The sequence below is a fragment of the Aythya marila genome (assembly GCF_965140915.1).
Source record: "Aythya marila genome assembly, chromosome: 8".
Lineage (NCBI taxonomy): Eukaryota > Metazoa > Chordata > Aves > Anseriformes > Anatidae > Aythya > Aythya marila.
The window spans coordinates 26,911,945-26,939,854 of NC_139049.1; the positions used below are offsets into that span (position 1 = coordinate 26,911,945).

Sequence of the window (27,910 nt, forward strand, 5' to 3'; positions counted from 1 at the left end):
AAAATTAAACATTTTTCTTACAAATTGTTGCAACAATGTACAATGTGTTTTCTTCCCAGTCTGCTGCTGCCCTTTGTGTTACTGTTGGCAGTTTTTGTGACCCTGAAGATTTGCCTGGGCTAGCACACTTTCTTGAACACAATATGTATCATTTTTCATGCTAGGCTTTCTTTTCAGTTTTGAGCTTTCACATTGATTTTGACTTTTGTATCAGTTTTGTTGTAATCTTAATATTTTTTACAAATCAAGCTGTTTGTGTAATTTTTAAGTGAACTCCAATTTTAATTCTGGTGTGGCTTGATGTGTTTAAAAATAGTGGCCTGATGTGAATAACAAAGTGGTTATATAGTCAAATAAACTTTAATTTTCCAATGTATGAAAATAAAAAGAATATGAGCATATGTGTAAGATACAACTCTGCTGAAATGTGTACATTTCTGTATTTGTGATGAGTAATGATACTTAAATATCATGTGAGGGTTTTGTGAACTCTAAATAGTTTTGTTAAAATTAATCCTGTTCATTCACATTTTTTTTTTCCCCTTTTAAATCAAATGCATATTAAGGCTATGGTAATTACTCTATCAAGTCCTTCTGAAACCTTTCTTTCTTGCTAGTATCTCTAACAATTTCCTTGTATGAAACCTGTACTAGTCACACACCCTTAAGTGTTCAGAGCAAATTTCAGCCTCTTATCTGTAATAAGAAGTTATTGACAGATAATAAGACGAATGACATCTTCAGAGTTCTGCCAGGTGTCATTAAAAAAGTGAAGACATCAGCCCATCTTTTGAAGTTAGCCATTCATCCAGGTAATGGTGGTTGCAGAGCAATGATACAGTGTGTTGTCACAGATTTTCTGTGCTTATTTTAGAGGACTATGAGTTCTTCCTGTCTTGCTGATCTGTAGATGATTTGATTTTTCACTGAATGGACTGAGATGTAATTCTTTGTTTCTTATACTTCTTTCAATTTTAGATTTGATGAATTATATTAATTTGTGTGTTTGCATGTATATCTGCTTGGGTCAGTTTTTTTTTTTTTTTTTTTTTTTTCTTTGAGTGTTATACTGGAAAAGAGCTGAAGACAAACACACTTGAGTTCTGCTTATAAGACAAAAAATATTTTAAATCTTATTTCTTGTATTCCTAAATAATTATTGTCTTCCAGAGTTTGTAACTTTATTCACCACCATGAAAGGAATCAAATTCCACCATCTAAATAAGAATTTACTTGATTTTAAAGAGTTTTAATCCCTTTTTACAGAAGTTCAAACTGTGAGGCACACAGCAAAAGAGGGCTGGGCTGTGAACTACTTATAATTTCCAATCCTGTTTCTTTCATTCAGTGGTATTTCTGGGGAGTTTAAAGTATCCAGATGAGAATGGGTTTGATGTGTTCCTGAAGAAACATGGTGGCAGTGAAAATGCTTCAACTGATTGTGAGCGAACGGTTTTCCACTTTGACATCGGGCAGCAATATTTTAAAGCAGCACTTGATAGGTAATGTGGTCACATTAAATAAATCATTACTTAGATTAAAATACATTATGGCAGTGTGTATTTGTGTAAAGAAACTGAATTAGTTGTTTCTATTTCCATGTTTTGGTCAGATTTAAGTTGGAACTTCTGAACATCTTTTTAGGGGTTAGTTCTTCTGAACATCTTCTTAGGGTTAATTATTGCCATTATTAATTTATTACATTTTTCAGTTCCCCAGTGGAGAAGTACTTTGAGAACCTTCTTGCAGTATGTTCCTTTCAAATGTGGGTTTACTTAGGTTGCTGCGGAGCATTGAGTACCGTGTGATTAAGCCTTCAGATGTACATGTAAAGGTTTTCTTTATTCAGGCTAGTGTCATTGCCAGTATCTCTTGTAAGTTGGAAGTAATAATGTTTCTCTCTTTCCAGCAGGCGAAATGAAAATATTACCATTTTTCTTTCTGCTTTAGATGGGCTCAGTTTTTCATTCATCCATTAATGATCAGGGATGCAATAGACCGTGAGGTTGAAGCTATTGACAACGGTAAGAGTAATATAATTGTAATCTCTCTTTTCTTGAGATTCTCAGCCTGAAGTTCGTGAGTGCAGTATTTAACCAGCATACTTTCATATTCAATGTTACAAATTCTCATTTACGTTTAGAACTTCACTTCAGAAGTAACTTGTATTTAACATCTGGGTCAGTGGAATTTTATGATTTCCCTGAACTTCTTTGAGCCTTCCTTACATCCATACTTTAGTGGTAAAGGACACTTAGAGTTTGTCATTAAGAACGGTGAGATGTAGTGAGTGTAGAGCAGTATGAGTAAGACTGCATGGAGGACAGTCTTCATGAAGGCAATAGTATATTCTATTAGAAAATCAGAATTACCGTTTGTTTTGAAGTAAGGCAAACTTGCTCCATAGAAGCACCTCAAAAGGCATTAATGAAACAAGACAATTTTGGCGAACTGAAGTAACAATAGGTTAAAGGTGTTCACTAAAGGAATTATAAAAGTTTTTTATTGAGATTTCACAATATATGAAGAGAGGTTGAAGAGTGTCAGCTTTAAAATAAATGTTAAATCACTTTTCTTCTTGTATTGTACATTACAGTTAGGAATACCGAAAATATTAAATCTGGCCAGGTTTGACTAGAAGATATATTTGACTTCAGAATATACCTCAATTTTTTCTTTGTTAAAATTATGTTGTCCTTTTATTGGAATATTGCCTTGAAACCAATGACAATACTGTTCAAATTCTAACAGAGTTCCAGTTAGCGAAGCCCTGTGATACAAACAGATGGGAGCTACTACTAGGAAGCCTTGCCAGACCTGGGTATCCAATGAGAAAGTTTTTCTGGGGTAAGTTAAATGACTGGGACAAAGGCATGCTTGCCCTGCTGGGCTTAGTAGCTTGGGCTATTGAATCAAAGCTCCCTGTATCTTTTCCATCACAATAAAACTCCCTGTCATTCTGTTAACTGTGGCACCTTTTTGGTAAAAGTTTTGAGTTCTTCTCCAGTCTTTTCACAACTTATCTGGCTATAGATATTGACCAAAATGTATTCATTCAAGAAAATATTGTTCTTTTGGAATGTCAAGGGGTTCCTTATAAGTAAATTAAGTAGTCTAAAACACTGATTTATTGACCAGAGTTTCATGGGTTTATTCAGACTCTTGGTAGTAGCTGTATAAATGTGAAATGTTTTTTATTTTTTCAGGCTTGAACATTTAAAATCACATTTTTTATGCTGCCTAGATTTCCATTTATTTTACTGAATTTCCATTCTACAAAATATCTAAAAGTTAGCCCTTGAGCAGAAGAGTCCTACCAATACAGAAATAGCTAACTGATTGCTTTCTTAACTTTTACAGGTAATGCAGAGACATTAAAACACGAGCCTAAAAAAAGTAACATCGATATTTATACAAGGTTGAAGGATTTTTGGTGGAACTATTATTCTGCTCCTTATATGAACTTAGTTGTTCAATCTAACGGTAATACCAGATATAAGCTTTGTATATTCCTCCTAAGTAATTTTCTGTTTTGACTTAATCTTTTTATGAGAGAATGACTCTACCGTAATTGTCTAAATTGTTTTATAAACCTTTTTGGGAATACCAGTGCTTAATGCAGTGTTGTTTATATTATTGTGTTGGAATGAAAATCAAACCAGAATGTAAGTTATCCTGAGAACTGGCATTTAAATTTCTCTGATAGTTGGGAACCAGCTGAGTTCTGTATTTTAATTTTAACATATTTTATAATGAGAGAATTTTCTGGGTAAGATAATTTTTTTTTTTCTTCTGTGTGGGTATTAGTTGTTTTATCTTCTTAAAATAAATATCCTGTTTGATAGCATTAGAATGGATAGCATATTGCTAACACACTGTTTGGGTTATCTTGACGCATTCATTATCAGAAGTCATAATACAGTTAAATGCATTGGCTTAAGGTTTTATTTGTGAAAGACAGAAATGTGAATTGTAGTTCTAGTTCTAGTTCATCAGCTAAAAGCTGAAAAGCAGATTCAGATCACAAGAAGTGATCTGTATCTGAAGACAGTATCTATATAAATAGACGTATCTTTAGTATTATTACTTTAGATATAGAAGGGGTGTAGTATAAGAATATGCATATTAAATCTTGATACTGATTTATTAGTTTGTTTATTTGCTTGTTCTGGTTTATTGTAAGAGAAGCAAAATTTACATGATTTTCATTTCTGACTTATGGAGAACAAGTACCTATGGGGCGTGGTGAAGCTGGAGAAATCAGATGAACATGCTCTGAATATTTCTACTTGGTTCTTTCTTGTATCAATGTATGTGGCTGAAAGCTCTAATAACCCTACTTTGGATCCCTAATTTAATATAGTTTTAAGTTTGCAAGATTTATGAATTGCTTTTACTTTCCTGAAAACATGCTTGTGCCCTTTGAAAAGATGTATTTCTGCTTTTTTTTTTTCTTTTTTCTCCTCACTAGAAACTTTGAACACTTTGGAGAATTGGGTGACAGAAATTTTTTCACAGATTCCAAATAAGTAAGATTCTTTTTTGATATTTCTCATATCTGTAAAACTAGGTTCTAAGCATGCAAAATTGTATGCAGTTGCTTTTCCTTGTATCTACAGAGGTTTTGATTCTTATTGATCATCTTATTATTTTCACCGACTAAATTAAGACAACATTGTCTTTAGAAGTTAGTAAATTCATAAAATGTTTCTTTAATATGTATTTGATAGCATTTAGTATGTTCCATAGATCATTGTTACACTTCTGTTCCTTCTGTAGTTACAGGGAAGATAGTTATATCTCATGTGAATCTCTTTGTGAATTTAAATGAAGTTGTTTTTTTTTTTTTTTCTCATTTGAAAAGTGAATCTGTTTGGTTCTAACCTGTTTGTTAAGTCAGCATTAGAAGCTGGAGTGTAGTCCATTGTATTAAAATTTCTAGCCTTGAAAAGTAACAGGGATGTGGTACAAATGAATCCAAATCATTATATTTTATTTTCACAAATTAAGAAATTAAATATTATTTATTTAAATTATTTTTGTTTATGGTGGAATTGTTACTTCAACTTACACATTATATTATTATGGGAGCTTGTTTCCAGTGGTTTCTTCTGAGATACAGAAAGAATCTGGTACATCTTGACTGAAATTAGCCTTTGTGAATTGTCCTCTCAGTAGTTCCCACAAAATATTGGTGTGACATAAGAGGTACCTTATGTCAATGCCCATTTCAAGCTCTTCAGTTAGAAATTGGCTAAGGGCTTTATTCTATCCACATATTTCTGTGGAAGATGATTTTGTTTATACAAATCTGCTAAAGTGTTTGAAGGTTCCCCCAGATGGCAGGGAGCAAAGGTATTTATTTAACCTTTAGCCCACAAGCTTCCCATAGGGGAGGGAAGGCTGTACATCTGAAACAGTCGAAGGAATGTTGAAAATATTACCTCTTTAATTGGAATGCCTAGGTTCTGGTCCATGTTACTTGAAAGGATATCTTAGTTCTGTTGAACAGTTCAAGATGATACTTCAAAGCTGGGCTACTAAGCAGCTACTGCTTGCTTGCGTACAATAAACATTGTGCTGATTTTTTTTTTCTTTTCTTTAAAGTGGTTTACCAAAACCAAGTTTTGATCATCTGACAGACCCTTTTGATACACCAGAATTTCACAAACTTTATAGAGGTGAGAGACCTGGGACAGTGCATAACTAACAGAAACTTCAACATTTTACCTTTAGAGACACGTTCAAACTGCACTGAATGGACCTCATTCACGCTCTCTGTTATGCTTTGACAAGAATTTGAGTTAGATTTTCTTTTTAATCTTTTTACCTGTGCCTACATACCTTTTAATTGTTCTTGTATTTCTTTTTTCTTTGATTCTGATATTTGGTTCTTTCGTTTTCTGTTATTCTCTAAGAAGGAAACTAGTCTAATAGGTCAGGAAATCCAAACTTAAGGCTTCATTAGCAAACAGGCAGAGAGACCTCTGTTATGTCCCGACTTCTCACAGAAAACTGCCAGACCTTCCTTGCTCCCTGCATGCATCAGATTTTCCAGCGTCTACAGCCATTTGAAAACTTCTTTCAGGAAGAGTACATTGCTTTCCTCATGCATAGATAATAGTACCTTCAAGCAGTCTTTGATCTGGTGGATACAGAAATACCATCCATTGCTTGTGCAATCCTTATTTGTAAAACCTTTGTGTAATTTTCAGGGTTCCCTAGCAAGAAGCAGGTAAAGGCTCAACTTTCAAGAGAGCCCTTGCAGAGAGACTTTATATGCAGGGGATGAGTTAAATTCATTCAGGGTTGCCATAGCAACCCTTTCTGCTGTATCCAGAAAAAGATTGCTTTATCAGTAAGCACACCCTTTCACAATACCCGTCCTTCACTTTTGTTCAGGGGTCTCATAGCTATTAGGAGCAATAGATAGGCAGGCCTCAAATTAGCAGTGTCTTAGACTCTCTTGTACATCTTTGATCACTAATGCTCTTCCTCGTCTAAACGTATACCAGTACGTATATGCTCCACCTCTATAGTTTTTGGCAAGAGACTGCCCCTTCCATATTGCATAAGGGCATATAACTTCAGATTCTGGGGTTTGAGCACTATTATTTATAGCTACATAATACAATTCTCAGTCCTGCTACTCTTCAGTCCACTTCCCCTGATTGCAAAGGATTCTTGTTCACTTTTTGCAAGAGCCTGCTTTGTTGTGCAAAACTGCTCACCAGCCCCTAGGAGCTGTCAGATTGGTTCTGTGTCACGTTGCTGGCAATTTCTCAGTGATAAAAAAGAAAACAGGAGTATGGAAACCTAAACTGAGATGAAAATTATGATATTGACTGCAATAAACTAATCCCCTTCAGAAAGTGAGGGAGTTATTTCTCTGCATATGGATCTCATAACAAAGTGATTTGACTCTCTCACAGATAATTATACTTTATTTGCAGAAAGTCAGGATTACTGTGACTATCCTATTAAGCCATGGGATAGCATATAAGCCATACCTATTGACGATGGTTTAACAGAGCAGTGGATGGTAGTTTAATGAATTAGTGAGTATATTTGATGTATTTCCACATGCACAAGTGCATATGCATTTTTTTTCTTCATCAAACAGATTATCTTGCTAACAGATGGTTCTTGGGATTAAAAGTATTGGAAATAATAACACATTTCTATTTTCAATGAATAAATGTATTTTACAGTTGTCCCGGTCAGTAACATCCATCTGTTGAATATTACTTGGGCACTGCCCCCACAAGAGAGAAATTACAGGTAAAGTGATGTTTAGACTTTCATTACATTAATTATGTAATTATCGTTAATTTACATTATATATAGATTTCATGCTGTTTATAAAACAGTTTGTGTTGGGAAGCCAATAAATGATCAACAACTCATCTCATGGTAATACCGCAAAACAGAATAATTTCAGGTAATATATTTCATGCTACTGGTGCTTTGAGAATAGCATCTAAAATAGTGTTCAGTAAGGTAAAATAAGGTAAAAGGTTTTTCTTGTTGTTTCTTTTTATTTTGGAACCAAGGATTATGTGGATTTTAGTTGCCTTTAATAAAGATACTAGTAAAGATATTACTTTTCTGAAGTATATTGGAGACACTTCCACTTATAATTTCTTCATTTTGTTATTACTTTCACTGACAAGCACTAGGAACTAGATCAACAAAGGGTTTAGTGTGTGGCACAATTTGACACCTGCAGTGTATGTGTTTGAATCACCTCCAGTGGCCTTTAAAACTGGAGTTAGGGGTCTGGGTTCTTTCCTTAGCAAGGTGATCCAAAGGACTTTTACACAAACTAACACAGAGCTCATCAACAGAGACTACAAAGCAGAACTGTATGTCTGAAATCTCAGTTATGTACCCGAACTGTGACAGCAAGTGAGATCTTTCCTACAGCTCCAAATCTGGAGTCTGAAAACTATTAGTGATAACTGGCACTAGAAGTTCTCTATCAAAGAAAAGTGAAATGTTCATTCTTTTCAAATTTTCAAAGATTTTTTTTTCTTTTTGCATTATAACTGTCACCTAACCATTTTTCTAGGGTAAAGCCACTGCGCTATATCTCCTGGCTGGTAGGACATGAAGGCAAAGGCAGCATTCTCTCTTTTCTTAGGAAAAAGTATGTATTTTGTCTTTTTAAAGTGTGCAGCAGGGAAAACAATATAATTTGCCAAATTTTAAACAATGTCCATAGTTAGTTTTAATTTTTACCATTATGATGTGATTTAAGTGATGCAAAACACTCAATTAAGGTACCATATGTGTTTTTACTTCTAAAAACAACAATTATAACAGGAAGATTTTCTGACTTTGTTAACATATTCATGAGTATATGTTGCCCTTGTTCTAAATTAAAAATATATATTTAATATTATGATATGTTGAATGTAGTCTGGAAGGATGCCCGCCTTGCAGATTTTTAATTTGAACATATTTGACATTGTAGAGAGAAACATCTCTTTGGCTTAATCAGTTAGGATTAAATTTTAAAGCAGCTTTCACTGAACTGAGATAAACTTTAACAATGAGGTGATACTTCAGGGAAATTTTTAACTGGAGTAATTAAGACTGGATTTAACTATTCAATAGGCTTTGGGCTGTCGCCTTATCTGGAGGAAATACTGAGACAGGATTTGAGCAGAACTCCATTTATTCTATCTTCATGATTTCTATTACTTTGACTAGTGAAGGTTATGAGCATTTCTATGAGGTAAATTTCATTGTAATTTCAATATCTTGCCATTTTGCCATGCAGATTTCAAAAGAAGCTACTTTTTTGTCTATCTTCAGGTTGCACATGTTGTATTCCAATATATGAAAATGTTGCAGAAAGTGGGCCCAGATAAAAGGTAACTCTTGAATCCAGTGCATCATCACAATTTCAATAGGAAAAAAAAAAAAAGATTACTGAAGATTCTCATCTTATGTATGGCTATCCATTCCACTTAGATACATGTCATTTAAATTCTAAGGAACACCCTTGTCCTCATGTCCTCTGTCACCTACAGCTCTTTCATCTTCCATGTTCTGCTAGAGACTAATTTCTAGTGTGACCAAACTTAAAACTGATAACTCAGCTTGGTCATCCAACAGGGAACAGAACAGCTTTAAAACTTTAAAGAAAGAGCTGTTGCTAATGTAACTCATTTAGTTAGAAAATGAAAAGGAGCGTCTTGAGCAAGCAGCTTGAAACACAACAGAGGAATGAGGAGGTCCAGTGGCTTTGGATAGTCTGAGGACAGTAATCCTTTCAGCTAGCTTAGCTGCATCTGAAAGGATGTTTTCTGTATTTTGATAGCATTTCATTTGAAAATTCCTTTAGTTGGAAATCCAAACTACTAACTGAAAATTTCATTTTCAACGGGTTTGGTAAAAGTTCCACTAAACATTGCAATGTGAGAGTGATCTCAAATGTTTCCAGTCAGTCAGTAGGTATAACTGTGAATTGGAATCACAAGTTTTCAGTTCTCGTTTCCATTATGTTTTCTGTTTAACTCTTTAACTGTTACTTCTCTGAAAAAATGGAGGAAGCTAGTAATATGGAGGAAGAAGCTAGCTGAAGGACTAACTAGATTTGTCTGAAAAATCTTCAAAGTTTTGAGCTTTCAGACTGAAAGAAGTTATCTGCATATTTCTAGTATACTGCATTTTTCCCTTGTGTTATCTTAAGAAAGTATTCAATAGAGATATGGTACTTTTTGACTTAAATCTTCATTTTTTTTTTGCCTAGAAGTGTCCTCTTATTTGTCTCTAAATAAATGTAACAGTATAATGAATAAAATTTTTTCACTTACAGAATCTGCAAAGAGATCCAGAAGATAAATGATAATGAATTTTCTTTCCAGGATCAGGTACTTAGCTCTTTTTCAGCTATTATGTATAAGAATATCTCTGAGATGTGTTTTTTTTTAAATTTTGTAACTTTAGACTTTCACTGTGTACTCTCTTACAGTAAATGGAATTAGAATTTTCCATTTAAAGACGTGTTGGAAGAAAGATTACTTCTTAAACAGAAAAGCATCACATTTAAGATAGAAAAATGATAGCCTTTATGACTTTTAAAGCTTTCCTATTAAAAGATGCCTCTTATAATAATGCATCTTGAATAGTCTATGATACTTTCCAAAAGGGATCTTCTTCTTGTGGGGTTTTGTTCCTCTCCATTTAATTTTTAATTTTAAGGTTTTAAGATTTTTGTGTCCGCTCCATTCTTGACTCAGTGCATGTTTTTTTTTTCCACAAGTAGAAGTCATCTCCTCTGCAAAGTCTTAATAAATTTATTGTGTTTCTTTACTGAAACACACACTCTTTACTGTGTCTCTGTATGGTTCCTTGCTCAGAGTACTGATGTGCTGGTTGATGATTTTATATGTTCCTGCAATATGGATTATTAAAGTTTGAAATGGAAATCTTTTGCAAAATTGACACTTTAATTACACAATAGAAAGGTGTTCTGTATGTTAAAACACTTCTAGGGAAAAAAAAAGTCAGTATAAAATTAATGTGCTTATTTTAGGTTGAATTAGGTGTTGTTTTTTTCTCTCAATTTTCACGCTGAGAATCAAAGCTGATCAGGCTCATAAAGGTTCTCAATTTCTCTCAGAATTTAGATTTTAGTTGGACCTGAAAATTGCAATAGCATTGTTTTTTCTTCAGATACTGTTATTTATCAGCCATAGGATTCATGGGTGCAGCTTGAATCCAACCTCATTTTATAGTAGTTGTGGTATATGTGTGTGTGTTATCTTTGACTAGTGTGGTTGGTCAGCAAGTAAGGCTCACTTGAACCGTCTTTCCCCTCTCAGAATTATTGTTTATGCTTTCCTTAACCTCTTCATATCTGTTGTATTTATTGAAATTCATGTGTAGGGCTCTGAAATATGAGCAAATACCAACTTTCTTGGCATCATAAAAAATCTGCCTGTGAAGCCTTGTTGGACAACTCAACTTTCTGTAATGGTCCCAAGCACAGATGTTGCTGTGACATGCTGCTTTGAGGGGAAAGCACATTTTTAAAGTAAGCGTGTTTCAGCAGTGGGAATAAATTCTGGCTTGTGATCTTGGCAGTTCTGGTACAAGTGTTTGTGCTTTTAAAAGTCATGCAAAAAATTCTGAAAGCTCTTGGATTTATATGTGCACCAGGAGAAGGAGAATTGTGAGGAAGTGTTCATAACACATTTGGAAGGTATGAAAAAATGAAACGTATTTTTTGAGGCACCCATGCACTTTCTTCTTCAGAGATCTACTAGAATTTTGGTCATGGCAAGGTGGGAAAGATACAGTGGGGGAGATGTGCCCTCCCAAAGCACATAGCATATTCTTTTTTTTTCTTCCTATGGACATATGTGTAATCAAGTAATCTTTTTATTATTATTATCTTTATGAAACTATCAGATAGAAACTTGTTTTGAATATGATCCTAACTACAGGGGCAGAAAATGTTCTTGTCTTTTTTTCTTTGATTTGTTGCAAGGATGGCTGCTTAATATATTGGGCAACCAATATATTTATTAAGTTAGAAAAGCTCTATATAGCACCAAAAAATGTAAAATAGATTGATGTTTTAGTTGTTAATGATATGAAACAAATATTTATTAATTTTACAGGTTGATCCAATTAATTATGTTGAGAATATTTGTGAAAACATGCATCTTTTCTGTAAGCAGGACTTTCTGACAGGAAATCAACTCCTGTTTGACTACAAACCTGAAGTGAGTGGACCCACAGCATTGAATATATGTATTTGAGATAGAAAGATTTAGTATATTGAGAATACTGAGTGAAATCAAAGGACCTTTACTAAGTATTTTGTGTGTGTGTATTTGGAGTTTAATTAAGTTTCTTCATCATTGGTATAGGTAATTTCCAATGTTCTTGACCTGCTCTGCCCTCAGCAAGCCAATCTTTGTTTGTTGTCTACCAACAATGAGGGAAAGTGTCCTCTAAAGGAGAGATGGTTTGAGACACAGTACAGTGTAGAAGGTAAAAGCCTTTAAAGAATTTAGATTTTTTTTTTTCCAAATGGAAATTAAAGCTGTTAGAAAGGTAAAAGAGTAATGCCTAATAACACACATCTAAATATGTGAGAAAGAAATTTGACTAGTCAGCCTTTATGATCTCTAAATGAGTTTTAATTGCTAACCTGACTGTATGAATGTTGTAAAGGGACTGGGTGTTTTTGTGAATGTTCAGTAGCAATTTCCTTCTAAATTTTTTTTTGTGGTAAATTAGCCTACCTAACCTTAGGGGCCAGGTATCTTCTATATGGGAGAACAGAATTTTCTGCTTAAGTAAATAAGTAAAGAGATGAAAACACAAGCAGTGCATATAGTGGATTTTTTTGGTAACTGAGAATGGTAATGCATATGATTTTCAAAGTTTGTTTGAAAACACACTTTAAAAGTGGCATCATGTGCTTCACAGACATTGAGCAATACTGGGCTGCTGTGTGGGCCTTTGACTTTGAGATAAATCCAGACTTACACCATCCAGAAGAAAATGAATATCTAGGTAAGAAACCTATACCTGATTGAATTCTGTCATTGTTTTACATGTATTCCCTAGCTTGTTCTGCATGATAGTAAGTAATATCTGAAAAATGGTCTGTGCATTTTCAGTATTTCTATGGCTATAGGAAGATGTTTATTTGTGTTAAATTTTGGTCAAGGTTTTTACAAATTTCAGTTTTTGAATCAAATTCTATCTGTCATTGGTTCTTTACTGTATTTTTAAGGCAAAGTGAAATAAAACTGTCTTAATGCATTCATAATAATTTGTAATTGGCTAAAGAAAATCTGAGGTTGCATTATTGGTTTTGGCCAGCCACACTGTTTTAGAAAGACAGCACAATCAGAAAGAATACTAGCATTTTGAATAATTGTCTATTTGCACTTTGGTTGAAGATAGCAATATTGTTCAAATTATTGCTGTGGGGCCCAATTAACTATTTGTGTCCGAAGAGTTGTATACAATGAATTTAATATAAAGACATAGAGAAGTTGGGAAAAGTCTGTTTTGAAAATAGTGTACTTGGATGGCGGATCTGAAGTTAACAAGCTGTGTGTTGTGTTTCTGTGTTAGCCACTGACTTCTCCTTAAAGGCACCTGATTTTCCTGAGGTAGATTATCCAGTGAAAGTTCTGAATACACCACAGGGATGCATGTGGTACAAGAAAGACAATAAATTTAGGAAACCTAAAGGTAACTAATGTATTAACAAATGTGCAAAACAAAGTGTTCTCCAGGTTCCTGTAAACATTGTATAGTCTCTATTTTTTTTTCCCCGTTTGTTAAATAGATGGTTAAGCACATGGCTTGTTATATGGAATACCTTTTTCTAAGACAAGTCTGGAGAGAGATGTTAATGCAGAACTACAGTGGTTTCATTTATATAGTCAGTGATACCCCAGTCTTTACTGCTTTTGCCCTCTGGGCCCCTAGCCCAAATATCCACTCCTCTTCCAGCACCTGCATCTGTGGATTGTTAGCCTATATGGTCTTTGACTCAACTTTGAGGGAGATCATACAGACCTGTGCTGGTAGCTACAGAAGCTCCTACGCTGAGGTTAGGAAAGGTGTGCACATCTTATTCTCTCTGGTTACATAAAACTCTGTATGTTGGATTTATAGAAGAAGAAAAGAGCTTAAATGCTTGCCCAATCACTTTGTATCCCGCAATGGAATAGGAAAGGTCAGGCAATAACTTATGTTCTAAAGGAAGACTTCAGTACAATAGAATTGGTTTATTTAATAGTAAAGAAAAGGTCATGTCTTTTGTTCTTTTACTCTCACATAAATTGATTTTGTAAAGTTGAAGTTGGTTTATTACCATTTTTTTTTTTGATAACTTTGTTATTCTAGTATTGGAGAAAAGGTCATCTTCTTAGTGGGTACCTGCTATTCCATGGTCCATTAAAACTGCATTATTTCTTTTGAAGCTAAAGTGTTGTTTTCTGGTTTTGTTTTTCACTTTTTCACCTAACTTCACCTTTCCCAGGTAACCCAATTCCAACTGGGTACTTTATCATGCAGTCTAGTATATCAGAGGTGTCTGCTTATGATTAGAGCTTTGTTGCTCAGTTGTGTTGTTTGGGTTATAGAAACTTGAATATCTCAATTTATGCTAGCCTGATGTGCTACTTAGATTGACACAGTTGTTTTTTTCACTGTACAAGAGCTCAAAGATATTCTCACTTGATTATCTTTCCTTATAGGTTTGAATTGCAGGATCTATCTCAAAGTCAAGTGTCAGTAAAACACTGTGACCAAGTATTGTCATTCTTATCGATTCTTTGAACTCTGACTCAACATGAAGCTACTTTAAAAACTGAAAGCCCGTCTAATAAATCAATCTATTCCCCCCCGCTTTTTATTAAAGGAAAACAGATTAAAAAAGCACTGCTTTCTAATACAGATCTAACTTTAAAAGAAAAAAAAAAAGTGTGCCTCTCAGGAGTTAAAGCATCTGGAAGGAAGAAACCAATCTGGGGACTGCAAGTCTGGTTATAATTTAAAAAAAAAAAAAAAAAAACACACCAAAAAAGTTCCCAAGAAACCCCATCCCAGAACCTTGCAACCCTTCCTTCTCCCCAGACATTTATATTTTCTCTGTATACTCAAACTATATTCTTTGGAGTCACTGAGACAATACCAAATAAAACTATATTACCATTATTAGTGTAGTAATATTCTGTATCTGATATACATGTACTTAAGTTCTTATCGAGAATCTTTTTGATGTAGTATTTATATACTGTAAGAGTATTTTTTGGTTGTTTTTTTTTTCAGAGGTCTTCTTATTGCTTCTGACACAGAGGGGTAACTGTGTCAAATATCTGTGCATCTGTGGTATTAGTGCCTATAAAGAAAATCAGAGCAGATAAACTCTTGAGCAATTTAAAAACTGAATAAGTACAATCTGTCTTCTCCATATGAGTGTCTTTTTTGGTTCTTAATGCAAAGTGACTACAACTCCAAGTTCTCTTTAAATTTAAAAGTAGCTCAAAGTATGTAAGTTGGTGAAAATAATTATGGAACTGGCTAGAAGAAAGCTATTCAGAAATATTTGCATTCTTGAATTGAAGCTGAAGTTGTTTCTGCAGTTGTTCCTTTCTTCTTTTCTTCTTTTTCTCTCTTTTTTTTTTTTTCCTTTTTTTTTCCCTCTCAGTTTATGTACATTTCCACCTAATTTCTCCACAGGTACAACAGTCTGTGGAGAGGTAAGAATATCTCTCTGTCATCTGCCCAGCAGACTAAGGCAGAAAATTAGATCTTTGATAAAGTAGTAGCAATTGACATGTTCGATACAGATGAAAGATCCCATTCCTTTCATTTAATTTGCTCTGTTGCTCAGTAGTTATATTTTGAGGAGGTAGGGAAAGGAATGTTTTTGCAGGAAAACGGAAATGCATACTAGATGTTAGTGCAGCTGACTTGGTATGAAAGTAGCTTATAACCCTTATGGTTATAAGAATTAAATCAGAGTAATCTGCTAGAACAGAAAGCTGATCAGAGACTGCTGGAATGGGCCATCAGCTGTGGGAAGCACATACAACAAACTGAGAGATCTCTAGTGTGTAGCTGTGAAAGAAACTGATGCAGAACAGCACTGAAGTGCGTAAATTACTGAGTTCTGCTTGTAACTCCATAAATATATCACATCCCCCTTTGTGCCGCATGCCCGCTAACCTTTGATCAAGACTGTCTGTTGTAACAAGATGGATAGTAGTTCTGTTGTAAGATTGCTACAGAGCTTCATGAAAGGGAGAATCATTTATTTCAAATATCTTCAGAAGCCTTTATTTCACCAGGCCTTAACAGTACATGTTTTTGAAATTTTAACAGAAACGCTTGATTTTAATATGGTGGGCATTTCACAATTCTTAACCATTATGAAATATTCCTTGAAGTGATAAAATGTGTTTATACCTATTTTGACTCCATCGCAGACACTTCCATTTCAGATATAGCTGTGAATCTTTCAAATGTCATCTTTGCAGCTACCTTTTTTTGCAGCTAACACATTTTTTTTAGCCTTGTTAGTATGTAGCAAACAAATTTTACTGAGTGTTAATATAGTCCTTAAAAATTAATTCTTTGTTCAAGGTAGTTGTTATCCTTGCACATACTAGAAAGTGCTGCAAGTTATCATACAGCGTGGTTTTAATAACATTTTTTTGCTTTTCCTCTGATACACTACATTTCTAAGTCTCATGCCAGAAAATCTAGAAGACATCTTTGTGTGTAATACCTAACTAGGTGCTTCAAGCTCTTACCCTTGAACAATAACTTGTTCTTAGAACTATTGGATTGAATAGTTCTTTTCTTTGTTTCTTTTCCATGTTGATTCCCATTCTAACTTCCTTTTTCATTCATGTAGTGTAGTCCTTCTAGATATTTTTGTAAGCATCCTGTCTCTGAATCTGTCAGAACCAGCATATGGAGCTGATATTCCTAAACTGGAGTACAAACTGGTGGCTGGAGAGCATGGTTTGATCATTAGATTGAAAGGATTCAATCATAAGCTACCTGTAAGTCTTAACGTCATCCTTAATAGAGCTCAACAAATCAAACGTTGAGCGTTATTTTCTGTTAGTCAGAAGCCTGAAATGCTTGCTTTTATGCTACAGTTCATTAATTAATAATTCTATTTAGTTTTAAAGTCTACTGAGGGATAATGGCTTTGCATGTAGTAAAGAACCATGTGCATTTTTTCTGCTGAGTCCCTCAAAAACTGTAAGATCAGTGAGGTAAAGACTTATGGCTTAGGCTGGACACTTTAGGATGTGAATTGTAAAAAGAATGAGTGTGGAGTAAAGAAGGCTGAATACAAAACAATTGGGTTTTAACTAAGTCAAGGTTTTTTGCAAGCAGTAAGAAAGAATGAAATGAAAGTTTAAAAATACTGAGCTCTGATTCGAAATGTATAATGCAACTCTTCTCAGTACAAATCTGATTTTAACTTATGCTTATCATATGAAAGTCTCCCATGACTTCCTTTAACAGAAGTGGTCTAAGAACTGAGAGCATGGCCAGTGCCAAACAGCAGATATGTTTGTGGGGCATACTGTTTGACGGTGGAAGGGGTAGGCAGCTGTGGAGTCACAACAGCAAGGTGGGACAAATCATTTCAATACAGATGTTAAAAAGTGCTTTCCTAATAGCTATTCAGTTCTGTATTTTTAAGTAGATGGTAGAGGCACAATCATATTGACTGTCCTCCTCTGTCTATAAGAAGTGTCATTGGCACAGATGGATCTCCACCAACTGGTACTGTGAAGGGAGCAGTTGCAAATATGTTCACTGATCAACTGCTTCTAGTTATATCAGTAAAATAAAGATATGTCTGTAATATGGATAAGGTTTTGATGGTGTGGGAACCTAACTCTGGCTATGAAATTCTCACACTCCTAAAGGATCTCAGCTAGAGATAAAGAACCACGTGTTATCTGTGGACTTCTGGACCTGTGAATAACTTTGGTTAGTAACTGCAGTTTTACTTTCAGTTTCCAAATTATCAGATTTGGTTTTCAGAAGCTTTTCAGCCATCCCAGGGGTGGCTGCTTGAGAGAAAAGCCAAACTCTGTGAGAGTGACTATTGCAACTAATTATTCAGATATAAGGAGCTTTTTAGGAGCTCTGGGAGCAAAATTTAGATCTTAGTATAGGACAAGAAAAACCTAATGTAAGAGATTCCTGTCTTTACATACACTGGGTATAGTTTACTGGCATCTCTGAAGTCCTAGATACATTTTGACTATGAGACAGGGTTGAAAGGAACTAAAGGAGCAGAATGAATTTTCATCCCTCTGTAATGTTTTATTGGAAGACCAGAGGTGAACAAGATATTTGTGTATCCTGCAGGATGTTACAAGTGAAGATTTTGCTGTCTAGATTTCACATCAATATGAGTAGGTTGTTGCTCTGTTTGTTTCTCCCTGTTTTCAAGTAAAGAAATTTCATTGTATTTTCTTGACTATTTTAAGTTAAATTTATTAATTTATTTTATAATAAGAGATAGCTATCCAGTTATAAGTATTCTTGGTAAAAGGAGTTGTATGGTTTTAGCAGAATTGTTGTCTGACCGATGTGTTCTGGTAATGGATTATTTATTTTTAAATAATTGATTCATTTATTTATGGTTTTTCTTTTAAATATATATGTAATTAATTTGTTACCTGGAGAAAATATAGGAGGTTTAAATACTGTATTTTTGAATGCTCTGTTATGTCTCACATTTGGTTGATTTGAAAAGAACCAAGTTGTCTTTCTCATAGTGTAAATTTCTCAGGAAACAGTATTTTCTTTACAGCTACTGCTTCAGCTCATCATTGACCATTTGTCTGACTTCAGTTTTACTCCAGGAGTCTTTGAGATGGTTAAAGAGGAACTAAGGAAGACTTACTTCAATATGCTCATCAAATCGGAGATGTTAGCCAAGTGAGTGTCTGTGGGAAAGGCTTAATTTTAGGGTAGTGATAGGGAAAAAAAAGGCATTCATCTTTGTTCTTCCTATGTTGTCATAGTAGCGTAATATAGTTGCTTGAAGAGTTGCCTGTCTTTTTATCAGAAATTACCATGCAGTTCTTTGCATACTCTTGCTGAATATAGTGAATGCCAGCACAATAATTATATGTGAGCACAATTTTCAAACTGCCAAATATTTTTGCTTTATACTAAGTACCAAGACTAATGATCAGGTGCCAAAAGCTGACATGAATTCACATATTAAAAGTTATCCTGTATATTTTTTTTCTTAGTTGCTTGCATTTTTTCTGTCAACAGCACCTGTGTGTATGTTCTCTGAGGTTAAAATTCCTCATTAAATTACCAAATCTTCTGAATAGGCGTCAGCTGAGGTCATTCCACTCCCAGTGTTTCAGCCCAGCTGCCTTTTACTTCTTTCTAATTGCTATCGGTGTCACTCACATTTCATGCTATATCTTTATCAGTACTTCTCGCATTCTCTCCAGAAGGAAATTTTATTTTTACTTTGCTTATCAGTTAGACAGCCTCTGTTTGTTTCTGTAAAATAAAAAAAATGTTAAAGAAGAGGAGAAACTTGAGGTCTGCTGCCCCACAGGTAAGGATAAGTAGACAAAACTGATATTGCATAAAATTTGTGTCAGCCAGCAAAATTTCTGCTTGTTTTGGAAAGGATAGTTTACTGGAGTCAGAGCTTTTTTGTAGCTGAAAAGCAGGAAAGGTACCTAGAATATTCTTCCACAGATCAATAGAAACTACATTGCATAATCTTTAAAGAAAAGACAGTAGCTAGCACTGTATGAATATAATCTGACATCTTGTGTGATATTCTGTGAATCTGATGATGTAAATATTCTGCTAGCACTGTGTGCTGATTTTTCTCAAAGGAGAAAATATTAATCAAAATGATCAAAATGAGATAGGGTTGTAGTTTCCCGATCTGCAGGAGCAGTTAGAGGTTGCTCCTCTTTGGCCTTGCTCTTGTTATGAAGGTAAAGTGTGTTCAGATACTAAATTGAAGCTAAAGGATTTTGTAGCATTCATATCACTAATAGCTATTGACACTTTTGTAAAATTAGTTTGTCATTTGTACGTTATGTTGTCTTTGTAGGATTTTGGCTTGAATTGACTAACTGAAATTCAAAGACTTTTGTGTACCTGTAGATTAAAAGGCTCTGCTCCAGTATCTAGGATTAAACTGAGCCTTTTGTGGGCTGCTGTACAGGTAGCACAAACAGTGCATAGGTCCCTGAAGAATGAGGGAGATAAGTGCATCAAATAATTGTATAAACCGTTATTGAGTTAGCCAGTTTACTGGAAATTCCACTGTGTGTTAAAAAATCAACTTCAGCAAAAAGGCAATCCAATGGTAAATATCATCTCTAAAAATTCAGTATAGTGGAAGATATATTGTGGTTGTCTTATGTTGGATCATTTTTGCTAATGCAGTTTCTCAGCAAAATGTTATTTTTCAAAATCGTTGGCTTTTTGGCTTCAAATATTTCTATAGTGACACTGACTGATTTTCCTATTGATTTGTTTTTTATTGCAATGAGATTTACCAAGACTCTGTAACTCAGGAAGGCAAACAGTTTTTTAGGGTGCTTTCTATAACTCCTTCCCTTTTCACAGTTCTCGGTTGTGCTTCTGAACAGGCTTACATAACCACACCAAAGACTGTTGAAGAATGTACCCCCCCTCCCCTCAGTTAAATAAAAATTGGAGACTGTTGCTTAAAGTCAATGATCAAGTCACAGTTTGGCTTATGAGAAGAATGGTGAAGCTTTCAGTATAAAATACTTTCTTCTTTTTTTAATACTTTTTAACAATTTTTTTTTAGGTATCTGCTAAAACTTCAATTTTTTATTGACCTCTCTGAATGGTGTACTGCAGAATAGTATTTATGTGATGATAGGTACAGTGTTTAATGCAAAGGTGAAACTTCTTAATCCTATGCGTGAATTTCTCATTTACAAGTTTGAGAGCCTGTATTTTATTAGCCCCTTTGATTCTTGTCAGTAGTTTCATGCTTGCTTTGGTTTCTTTTGGGGACAATATCTGATGTTTCTGGGTAAAGTCGACTGCATTTTTTCTTGCCAAAGTTCTGAAAAGATTTTTTTTTTTTTTTTTTAGAGACCTATGTCATGTAATTTTGGAGCATGACAAGTGGCCTATCATAGATAAGTACCAGAGATTAATGGAGGGCATTTCTGCAGAGTCTTTCTTGTCTTTTGTTAAGGCTTTCAAATCACAGCTATTTGTGGAGGGTTTAGCACAAGGAAACTTAACGTGTCAGGTAAGCTTGACAATGAAAGTTTGGGGTCTGCAGTTTTTGGTCTTTTTTGTTTGTTTGTTCGCTTTTAGTAAAATAGCTACGTTTAATTATTTTGAACATAATTACAGAAAACCTTATTACTAACCATTTTGCCAGCCCTATTTTTCACCAGTATTTTGGCAGATCCAGGTGGCCTGAGAGTGCCAATATAATCTAGGATACTTGCTATTTTACTCCTGTGTTGACTAAACATGATATATAATTGTTCTATTTCTCATGTATGTTTCTGTGTTGCAGTTAATGTTAAAAGCTGATCAGTCTTTGCGCAGGCAGTATTCCACTGTATTTCAAGTGGAATTTCAAATGTGAATGCTCTTGATTTTCTTGCTAAATTTGTGGTGTAATACAGCCAAATGACAAGGTCAAATAGAGCAGTGCAGCTTAATCGTAATTCATGTGGAAGAGCTTTGTCTACAGGCCATAAGTCTTAGTTTTTAAAAACCTGATCATGCCAAGGTTTAGCCACAGATCCACTTATACAAGGTTGCCTCTGCTTCTCAGTAGACAGATAAGGTTACTATTTTAACAATAAAGAAGCAGATTCATGGAAACTTTTGTCAAAGTATTATTGGAAATAGAGGTTCTGGTAATTGCTGAGTTATTGTTGTGGCATGTTGCTTGAAAGTTAAGCTGAAGATTAAAGGCATAGTTATCGCAGAGTTAAGCTATGTTTTGTGCTGGTGGGTATACTTTACACCTACTGTGTAGTGATCTGTCTTCTTGTGCTCTTCTGTTCCATTGTTTGCTGCCTTTCCCTCAGCCAGAGCTGGGCCTTCCTTCCAAGTATTTAATCATACCATGCAAGAGAGGTTCCTCCTCTAGATTTCTTGTGTCTGGTCTCCTTTCTATTCAAAGTTGCATTACACTGTCTACATCTTCCATGGGTTCTTTTTTTGCCGCCACATTATTACTGGGGAAAGGCTACAAATGCCCAAGCAAGAAATTATGTTGAAGTAGTTCTTAATTTTATTTTCTTTCCCCTGCAAAGTAGAAGAGAGCAGAATCTGTCATCTTCAAGAGCTTTGAAGATTCACAGATCATTGGCAAGGGTTCTGGAACAAGGCAATCGATGCCTTCCTGAACTTGGCAGTGTATATTAAGACTAATAATTCTCATCTCTGAAGTTAAACTAATTGTACATTTTCTTTCCTAGGAAGCAAAAGGTTTTCTGCGTTATGTTGTTGCGTGAGTATCTGATTCCTACACAGTTCCCCTTCAATTACACTTTCCTGGAGGGAAAGCGTGGGCAAGGGTGGGAAGAAAACTGAAAGCACAATTGAAATTGATTTAAGACTTTCAAGTATATAACTTTATTCTAGAAACCTTATGGTTTTTCTTCTGTTCATTTAAATAGGAAGGAATTTTAAGGGGAGGGGAACAATGTGAATTGACCACCGTGGTATCTGGATTGTGAAGCCTGGCTCATTGTTCTTGGCTGAGACGTGAGCAGCTGTCTGACACTTTGCTCTTTGTGCTCCCTTCAGAAAGCTCCAGTTTGCTCCCCTGGCCCACCCCTGCCCTGTGCAGTTCCGGGTGGTGGATCTGCCAAATACACACCTGCTCTGCAAAGTGAAAACTCTCAACAAAGGGGATGCCAACTCTGAAGTGACGGTGTATTATCAGGTAGGGCATTAGAGTTTTGCATGTAGTTGTTTGTATTATTTGTAGTAATTTGCTGTGTGGGCACAATTCAAAGAGCAATCTATGCAGAACCAGTCCGTGTGATTGCTGTGCAGGGAAAGAGAACTGAATGATAGTGATTTTGTAAGCGCAGTTCCTCTGCACAAGACCTACTAAAGTCCTTGATGAAATTACAGCCTATATTATTTTGTGATTGATTATTTTCAATGTATGTATTTTGTGTTTTCATATCCCATCCAATCCAGTCCTGCTTTTGTCACCTTTCTTACCTTTCTTGCCTTGGTGGGCAGTTGAAGTCCCACCCTCCCCTTTAGTTAGTCTTCCTACCCATGTAGTGGATAACAAATGAAACTACTTACTTTTTACAACAGAAAAACAGAAATTGTTGGCTTGTTGCTTTGTATGATAACTTACTGAGCATTTAATGCCGAAGTCAATCTGGGCTGGATTTGCTTGTTTTTAGGCTGGGGCAAGGAGTTTAAGAGAATGTGTTCTTACAGAGTTGCTTGTGGTAAGTTTTGATGTTTTCTAACAAATCATGAGTGTTTACTGGTTTGTGTACTGGCTGCATTTACATACAATGCAATGCTCAGTACGTGGATAAGTAATGGTTAACGTTAAGATAAAGCACTAACTCCTGTGACATGTGTGATTGTTGTAGCCTACTTGCACTTCTATAGGGTAAGTACTTGGGACTGTTCTGGGATGGTTCTTCAAACAATGCACTGTTTCACTTAAGAATTAATAAATATATCTGTTATAAAATGACAGTGTGAAGGTTAATTTTCCATCTTATCCTGTTGAAGGGGCATAGATTTAATTGTGTTAATTTATTCCTAAATCTTTGAGGATAGGAGAAGTTGGGAGGAGGTGTAGTGGGTTTAGTCCATACTTCCTTGATTTGATCATGCCTGTGCACAAGGGCTGAAATAGTGTGGGTGTGGTAAAACATTTACTGTTGTTTACAGGAGAACATTTTGAATAAATTCAAGCTGTGTTTCAGATGCACATGGAGGAGCCTTGTTTCAATTTCCTGCGAACCAAAGAAACACTTGGGTAAGCTCACTGTCAGAAGGTATAGTTCCCATTCAGCTGTTTTCTTCCTGAACAATCAGTCCCATTACCTTGTTGCTATGGGAAACTAGCTAATTTCTGGAATAGTGTAGCTGAAAGTCCAGGGTAATATACTACAAGAAAATACAGCATTGTCACTAGATGTTTCTGTCACAGCTTCTTAGTTAATTTTTCTAGGTCTACAGATGGGCCCATATCCTCTCTTTAATTGCACATAACTGCATAAATGCTTGGGGTGCATTCCAATCTGTGTGTATCTGTAATATTTAGAGTCTGGATCTATGCCAGTGTTCATGTTGTGAATACCCTGCCTTCTCTGGTGTAATTGTTTTAGTGCTCTATATATTGAAATTACACAGAGAAGCCTCCTGTAAACTGATAACACAACTGAAGAAAGAAAACCAAAGTGTTCTGCATCTAGCGGTTGTCCACATACAAGCTGTGATGCCTAAGATGTTGGTGTTCACTTGTAGCTATGTCCTGGACTGATGTTGATAGCTAAGGCAAAATAATGAGAAATGCTAGATGCTGTCAAAAAGATTTTGTGCTTTTTTCAGGCTGTAAACCCTGTAAAGTTCACAATCAAGGTTAGCTTCCATGGAGAGGTTAATTTTTTCATTATTCTTAGTGTCTAAATCAGAAGGTAGACTTGAAGGCATTTAAAAAAAAAATCTGTTTCTTGATAAACAAAAATCAACTGAAGAAGCATCAAATCTTTGCTGGAAGAATATCTCACATGGTTCTTTGCTCATTGAATGCTGGGAGACAGGTCAATGGCTGCAGTGGTGAGAGGGGTATTCTTGGTGCAGGTATGAATATCCTTCATGGAGTCAGTAGAAAATATGCTATTCCTAAAAAGGGATATTTAATTATGGTGTTCCTCGGAGTTTAAACAGCTATTTGCTATTCAATTAGTCCATACATTACATCCTGTCAGGAACTTCATGTATGAGCACTGACAGCTTAGCCACACTCATCTTGTCCATTTTAACCAGCAAGAAACATGACATGGTTTCAGTGATGGCACTTGCTAACTGCAGATGCCTAAAAAATTGTTTCATTTGGATTGATGACAGCCCAACTTGGACCATTCGTGATCTTGTACCTCATTTGCAGGAATTCTTAGAATATAATTATCTAAGCCTGTTTATAAAAACATTAAGCAGAGCTGTAGGAGATTGACTGAACTTAGAAAAGGTTATTCCTCTTAGTATTTGCATATGTTTTTAAGTTAACCCTTTAGGAATATTTGGTGTTAGTAGCCTTATGGGAAATGTTAAGTCTAAGCACTGGTAATGTTTTTACTTTGTTGTTAAAATTATGAATATTAAGTGATCTTTGCTTCTGTAATCAAGTCTTCCCTTCCCCTATCTCTTTCATTTAAGCTACCATGTGTACCCGGCCTATAGAAATAATTCTGGGATTATTGGGTTTTCCATTAGTGTAACAACACAAGCAACCAAGCACAAGTAAGTCTTCCTGATTTTACAGTGGTTGGATTTCTGGCATATGCATCTTCGGGTTTTGAGAGCTTTGAGAAACTCAGAGCTGGCACGTGCAGATCTGCTCCTATCTGAATAAGATATTTGTTACAAGAATTCTCACAATTAAATTATACAACTAAGATTTAAGATTTCTTGTTCTTACAGTGCTTATATTTATGGTACAGTGATACAGGCATGTTTAGCTGTCAGTTTTGGAAGTAGAAAAAATGTTATATAGTTGAAGTCTCTGCTGCATGTAGTCTTTATATGATATCACAGACTGTTAGTGTCTTTTTCATCCCTTTTTGGTAAAAAGATATTTTTTCTCATTGCATTGTTTGTTTTTGCTCTGTTAAGATTCTCTTATCCACAGTAAACAAGCCCGTGTGAGAAACAAAACCACCTAAAACATCTGTTTTGAAATTATTAACTTACTGATTAAAAAAAACCACATTTGTTAAGAGCTGTTAGTTTTAGTGCCAGAACAACTTTTAATGCATCTTTTTGGATGATGATACTTCTGATTTGAAGACTGCTACTATTATGTAAGTGAGTTTTGCAGTTTCACACAATTGTCTTAAGGAAAGAGTGGAAGTTAAACATCCCAGCTTTCAGAGAGTACCTCTTACTCAGCTCATAGTGGCATGATCACCCATAGTGTGCAGTCAAAGTGGCTATGCTGGATAATGCATTTTAAGCAAGGGATATTAGATGTTTCCTGGAGAAGGATGCTCCAGAAAGAACCACAGCAAATGAGAGGGACAGAAAGCCAGGCACAGGTGTAGAAGTGATACTGTGGCCTTACTAGCAGCCTAGAGATGAAGGTTTTTGGTCAGATGTTGCCTGAGAGAGGTAAACTGTGAAGGTTTTCCCTCTCCTGACTGAACGAGCATAGAAACACTCAGTTCTGGTATAGAAGACATTTGAATCTGAAAGTTAACAGCATTGTCTGTAACTTTGGTCCTTCGTCTCCCTTCAGTTCTGAATTTGTTGACAAGAAAATAGAACAATTTCTGTTGTACTTTGAAGAAAAAATGAAACTTTTAACTGAAGATGCATTTCATGCTCAGGTAATCAGAAAGAAGCAGTCTAGTAAACCTCCACAGGCTCTTCCGTCTTGATTTATTGACAAACCAACCAGGTAGCCAGCTTGAAGAGGAAGAAAGAAAAACTGATACTGTTCCCTAGTTTTGTTTTGTGACTTTGGGGGACTGAACTCCAGTTCTTTTTCAGGGCTCCTGGCTTTTCTGTATGAATATTAATAAAAATGTATTTTTACAGGTCCGTTCTCTAATCAACACTAAAGAATGTGAAGATACTTTTCTTGGTGGAGAAATGGATAGACATTGGAAGGAAATTATAAGTCAGCAGTATCTTTTTGACAGGCTCGCCTGTGAGGTAAGGATTTTAATTTAACTCATCATATTGTTATGTATAGTAGCCTTTTAGATTTTTGAATAGAAAGTGTATTATTAACTTTATTATTATAAAGTGTTTTAACAAATAGGTGAAGCAAACAACAACGATGGCCAGCATGGTATAAAGAATTTACATCTAAATCTGGTCTGTTCATGGCTTCTTATTTTTTTGAAGGCATTATGCAGTGTGCTTCAAGGTGAATAGTAGTAATAATTCAGAATTATTTCACAGAATTTATACCAATCCAGGTTAATTCTTCTTAAGCACTGGCTAGTAGTTCTATTGGAGAATGCTGTTGACAGACCTTGCTGTTTAGTTATTAGGCTTGTACTTGGTGCTGGAGTACAGAAGCTTATAAAGCATAAGGCTTATAAAGATGTTTGCAGTGATCCTTAATGTTAGCGATCCCATTCGCTTTTAAAACAATGTCTTAAAAAAAAAAAACAAAACACAGACACAAAAACAAAACACAACAATGTCTTAAGTATTCTTTTGTGGGTTTTAGAATGAAGCATCAAAATCACTTACCAAAGAAGATCTCATTGAATGGTTCCAAGTTCTTAGGGGAAAAGATAGAAGAACACTCAGTATACATGTAAGTACATCTGCAATCAGTGCTATATTGGACACTTTTCCTTTATTATTTCTTTTTAGGAAAGATGCAATTTGACTGTCTTAACTAAATTTCAAGATATTTTCTTTTCTTCTTCATGATGCTCTGACTACCCATTTTTAAAGTGCTGTGCTCTGAAAATGGTTATGAAGTTTTAGAATCCTGATATATAACAGTTAAATGCTGGAATTACCAATGTTACAGTGGATGTCAGTCTCTGAAATCCTGCTGCTACTTAAGTCCTTGACTTAAGAACTCTGAAAGTTGCAGGAAAGTTGTGAAATTCTGTACTAGCGTTTATCCCTGTAGTTGTGGGTGGTAGGATTGATCTCATCAACTTCAATTATTTTAACATTAGCCATGTAGTTAAGCTGCTTTTGTCCCTAGTGGACAGAGGCTCCTCTAGAGATAGAGGATACTTCTCCCATGTTAAGACAGGGAGGTTGAAACACTACCTGAAAGCATTGTCTGTTGATGATGGAGGCAGCCTAGACTACAGATTCAGAATGTTGAATTTGACTGCTTTGTACTCCAGTTTTGCTACACTGGTTTATAAAATATGGTTAAAGCTTGCTTTGGATTTTTTACCATCCCCTTGTTGCCTTTCTGGTAACTGGTCTGTGAATTTTTCAGGTTGTTGGATATGGTGAGCAAGAACAGGACTCAGAATTTGCAGCTGTCTTAGATGTACAGGGCCCACTGCTTGGTGAACACCCTCAATTAACGTTCTTACCCCCATCTTCCTATATGAAAAATACTGCTTTCATCAGGCACATCAAAGATTTCACATCAACCCTTAATCTTCTTCCTTATCATAAGATCTTACAATAA

At 35.2% G+C, this 27,910-nt stretch overlaps 1 protein-coding gene across 1 annotated transcript; it reads left to right on the top strand.

Moving 5' to 3' along the window:
• Positions 1-35: 35 nt before the first annotated feature.
• Positions 36-27,910, top strand: LOC309880788 (nardilysin-like; the record flags this gene model as incomplete). Its single annotated transcript, XM_082766053.1, has 29 exons — positions 36-141; positions 1,349-1,502; positions 1,951-2,024; positions 2,752-2,847; positions 3,361-3,483; positions 4,472-4,529; positions 5,608-5,681; positions 7,212-7,281; positions 8,072-8,149; positions 8,620-8,740; positions 8,821-8,879; positions 9,827-9,881; positions 11,637-11,741; positions 11,889-12,012; positions 12,454-12,540; positions 13,111-13,230; positions 15,197-15,248; positions 16,409-16,559; positions 18,341-18,468; positions 20,647-20,809; positions 22,002-22,033; positions 22,333-22,471; positions 22,953-23,000; positions 23,493-23,545; positions 24,949-25,032; positions 26,027-26,117; positions 26,329-26,445; positions 26,972-27,061; positions 27,713-27,910. The coding sequence occupies 29 exons, from the start codon at positions 36-38 to the stop codon at positions 27,908-27,910; spliced, it is 2,850 nt and encodes a 949-aa protein (XP_082622179.1).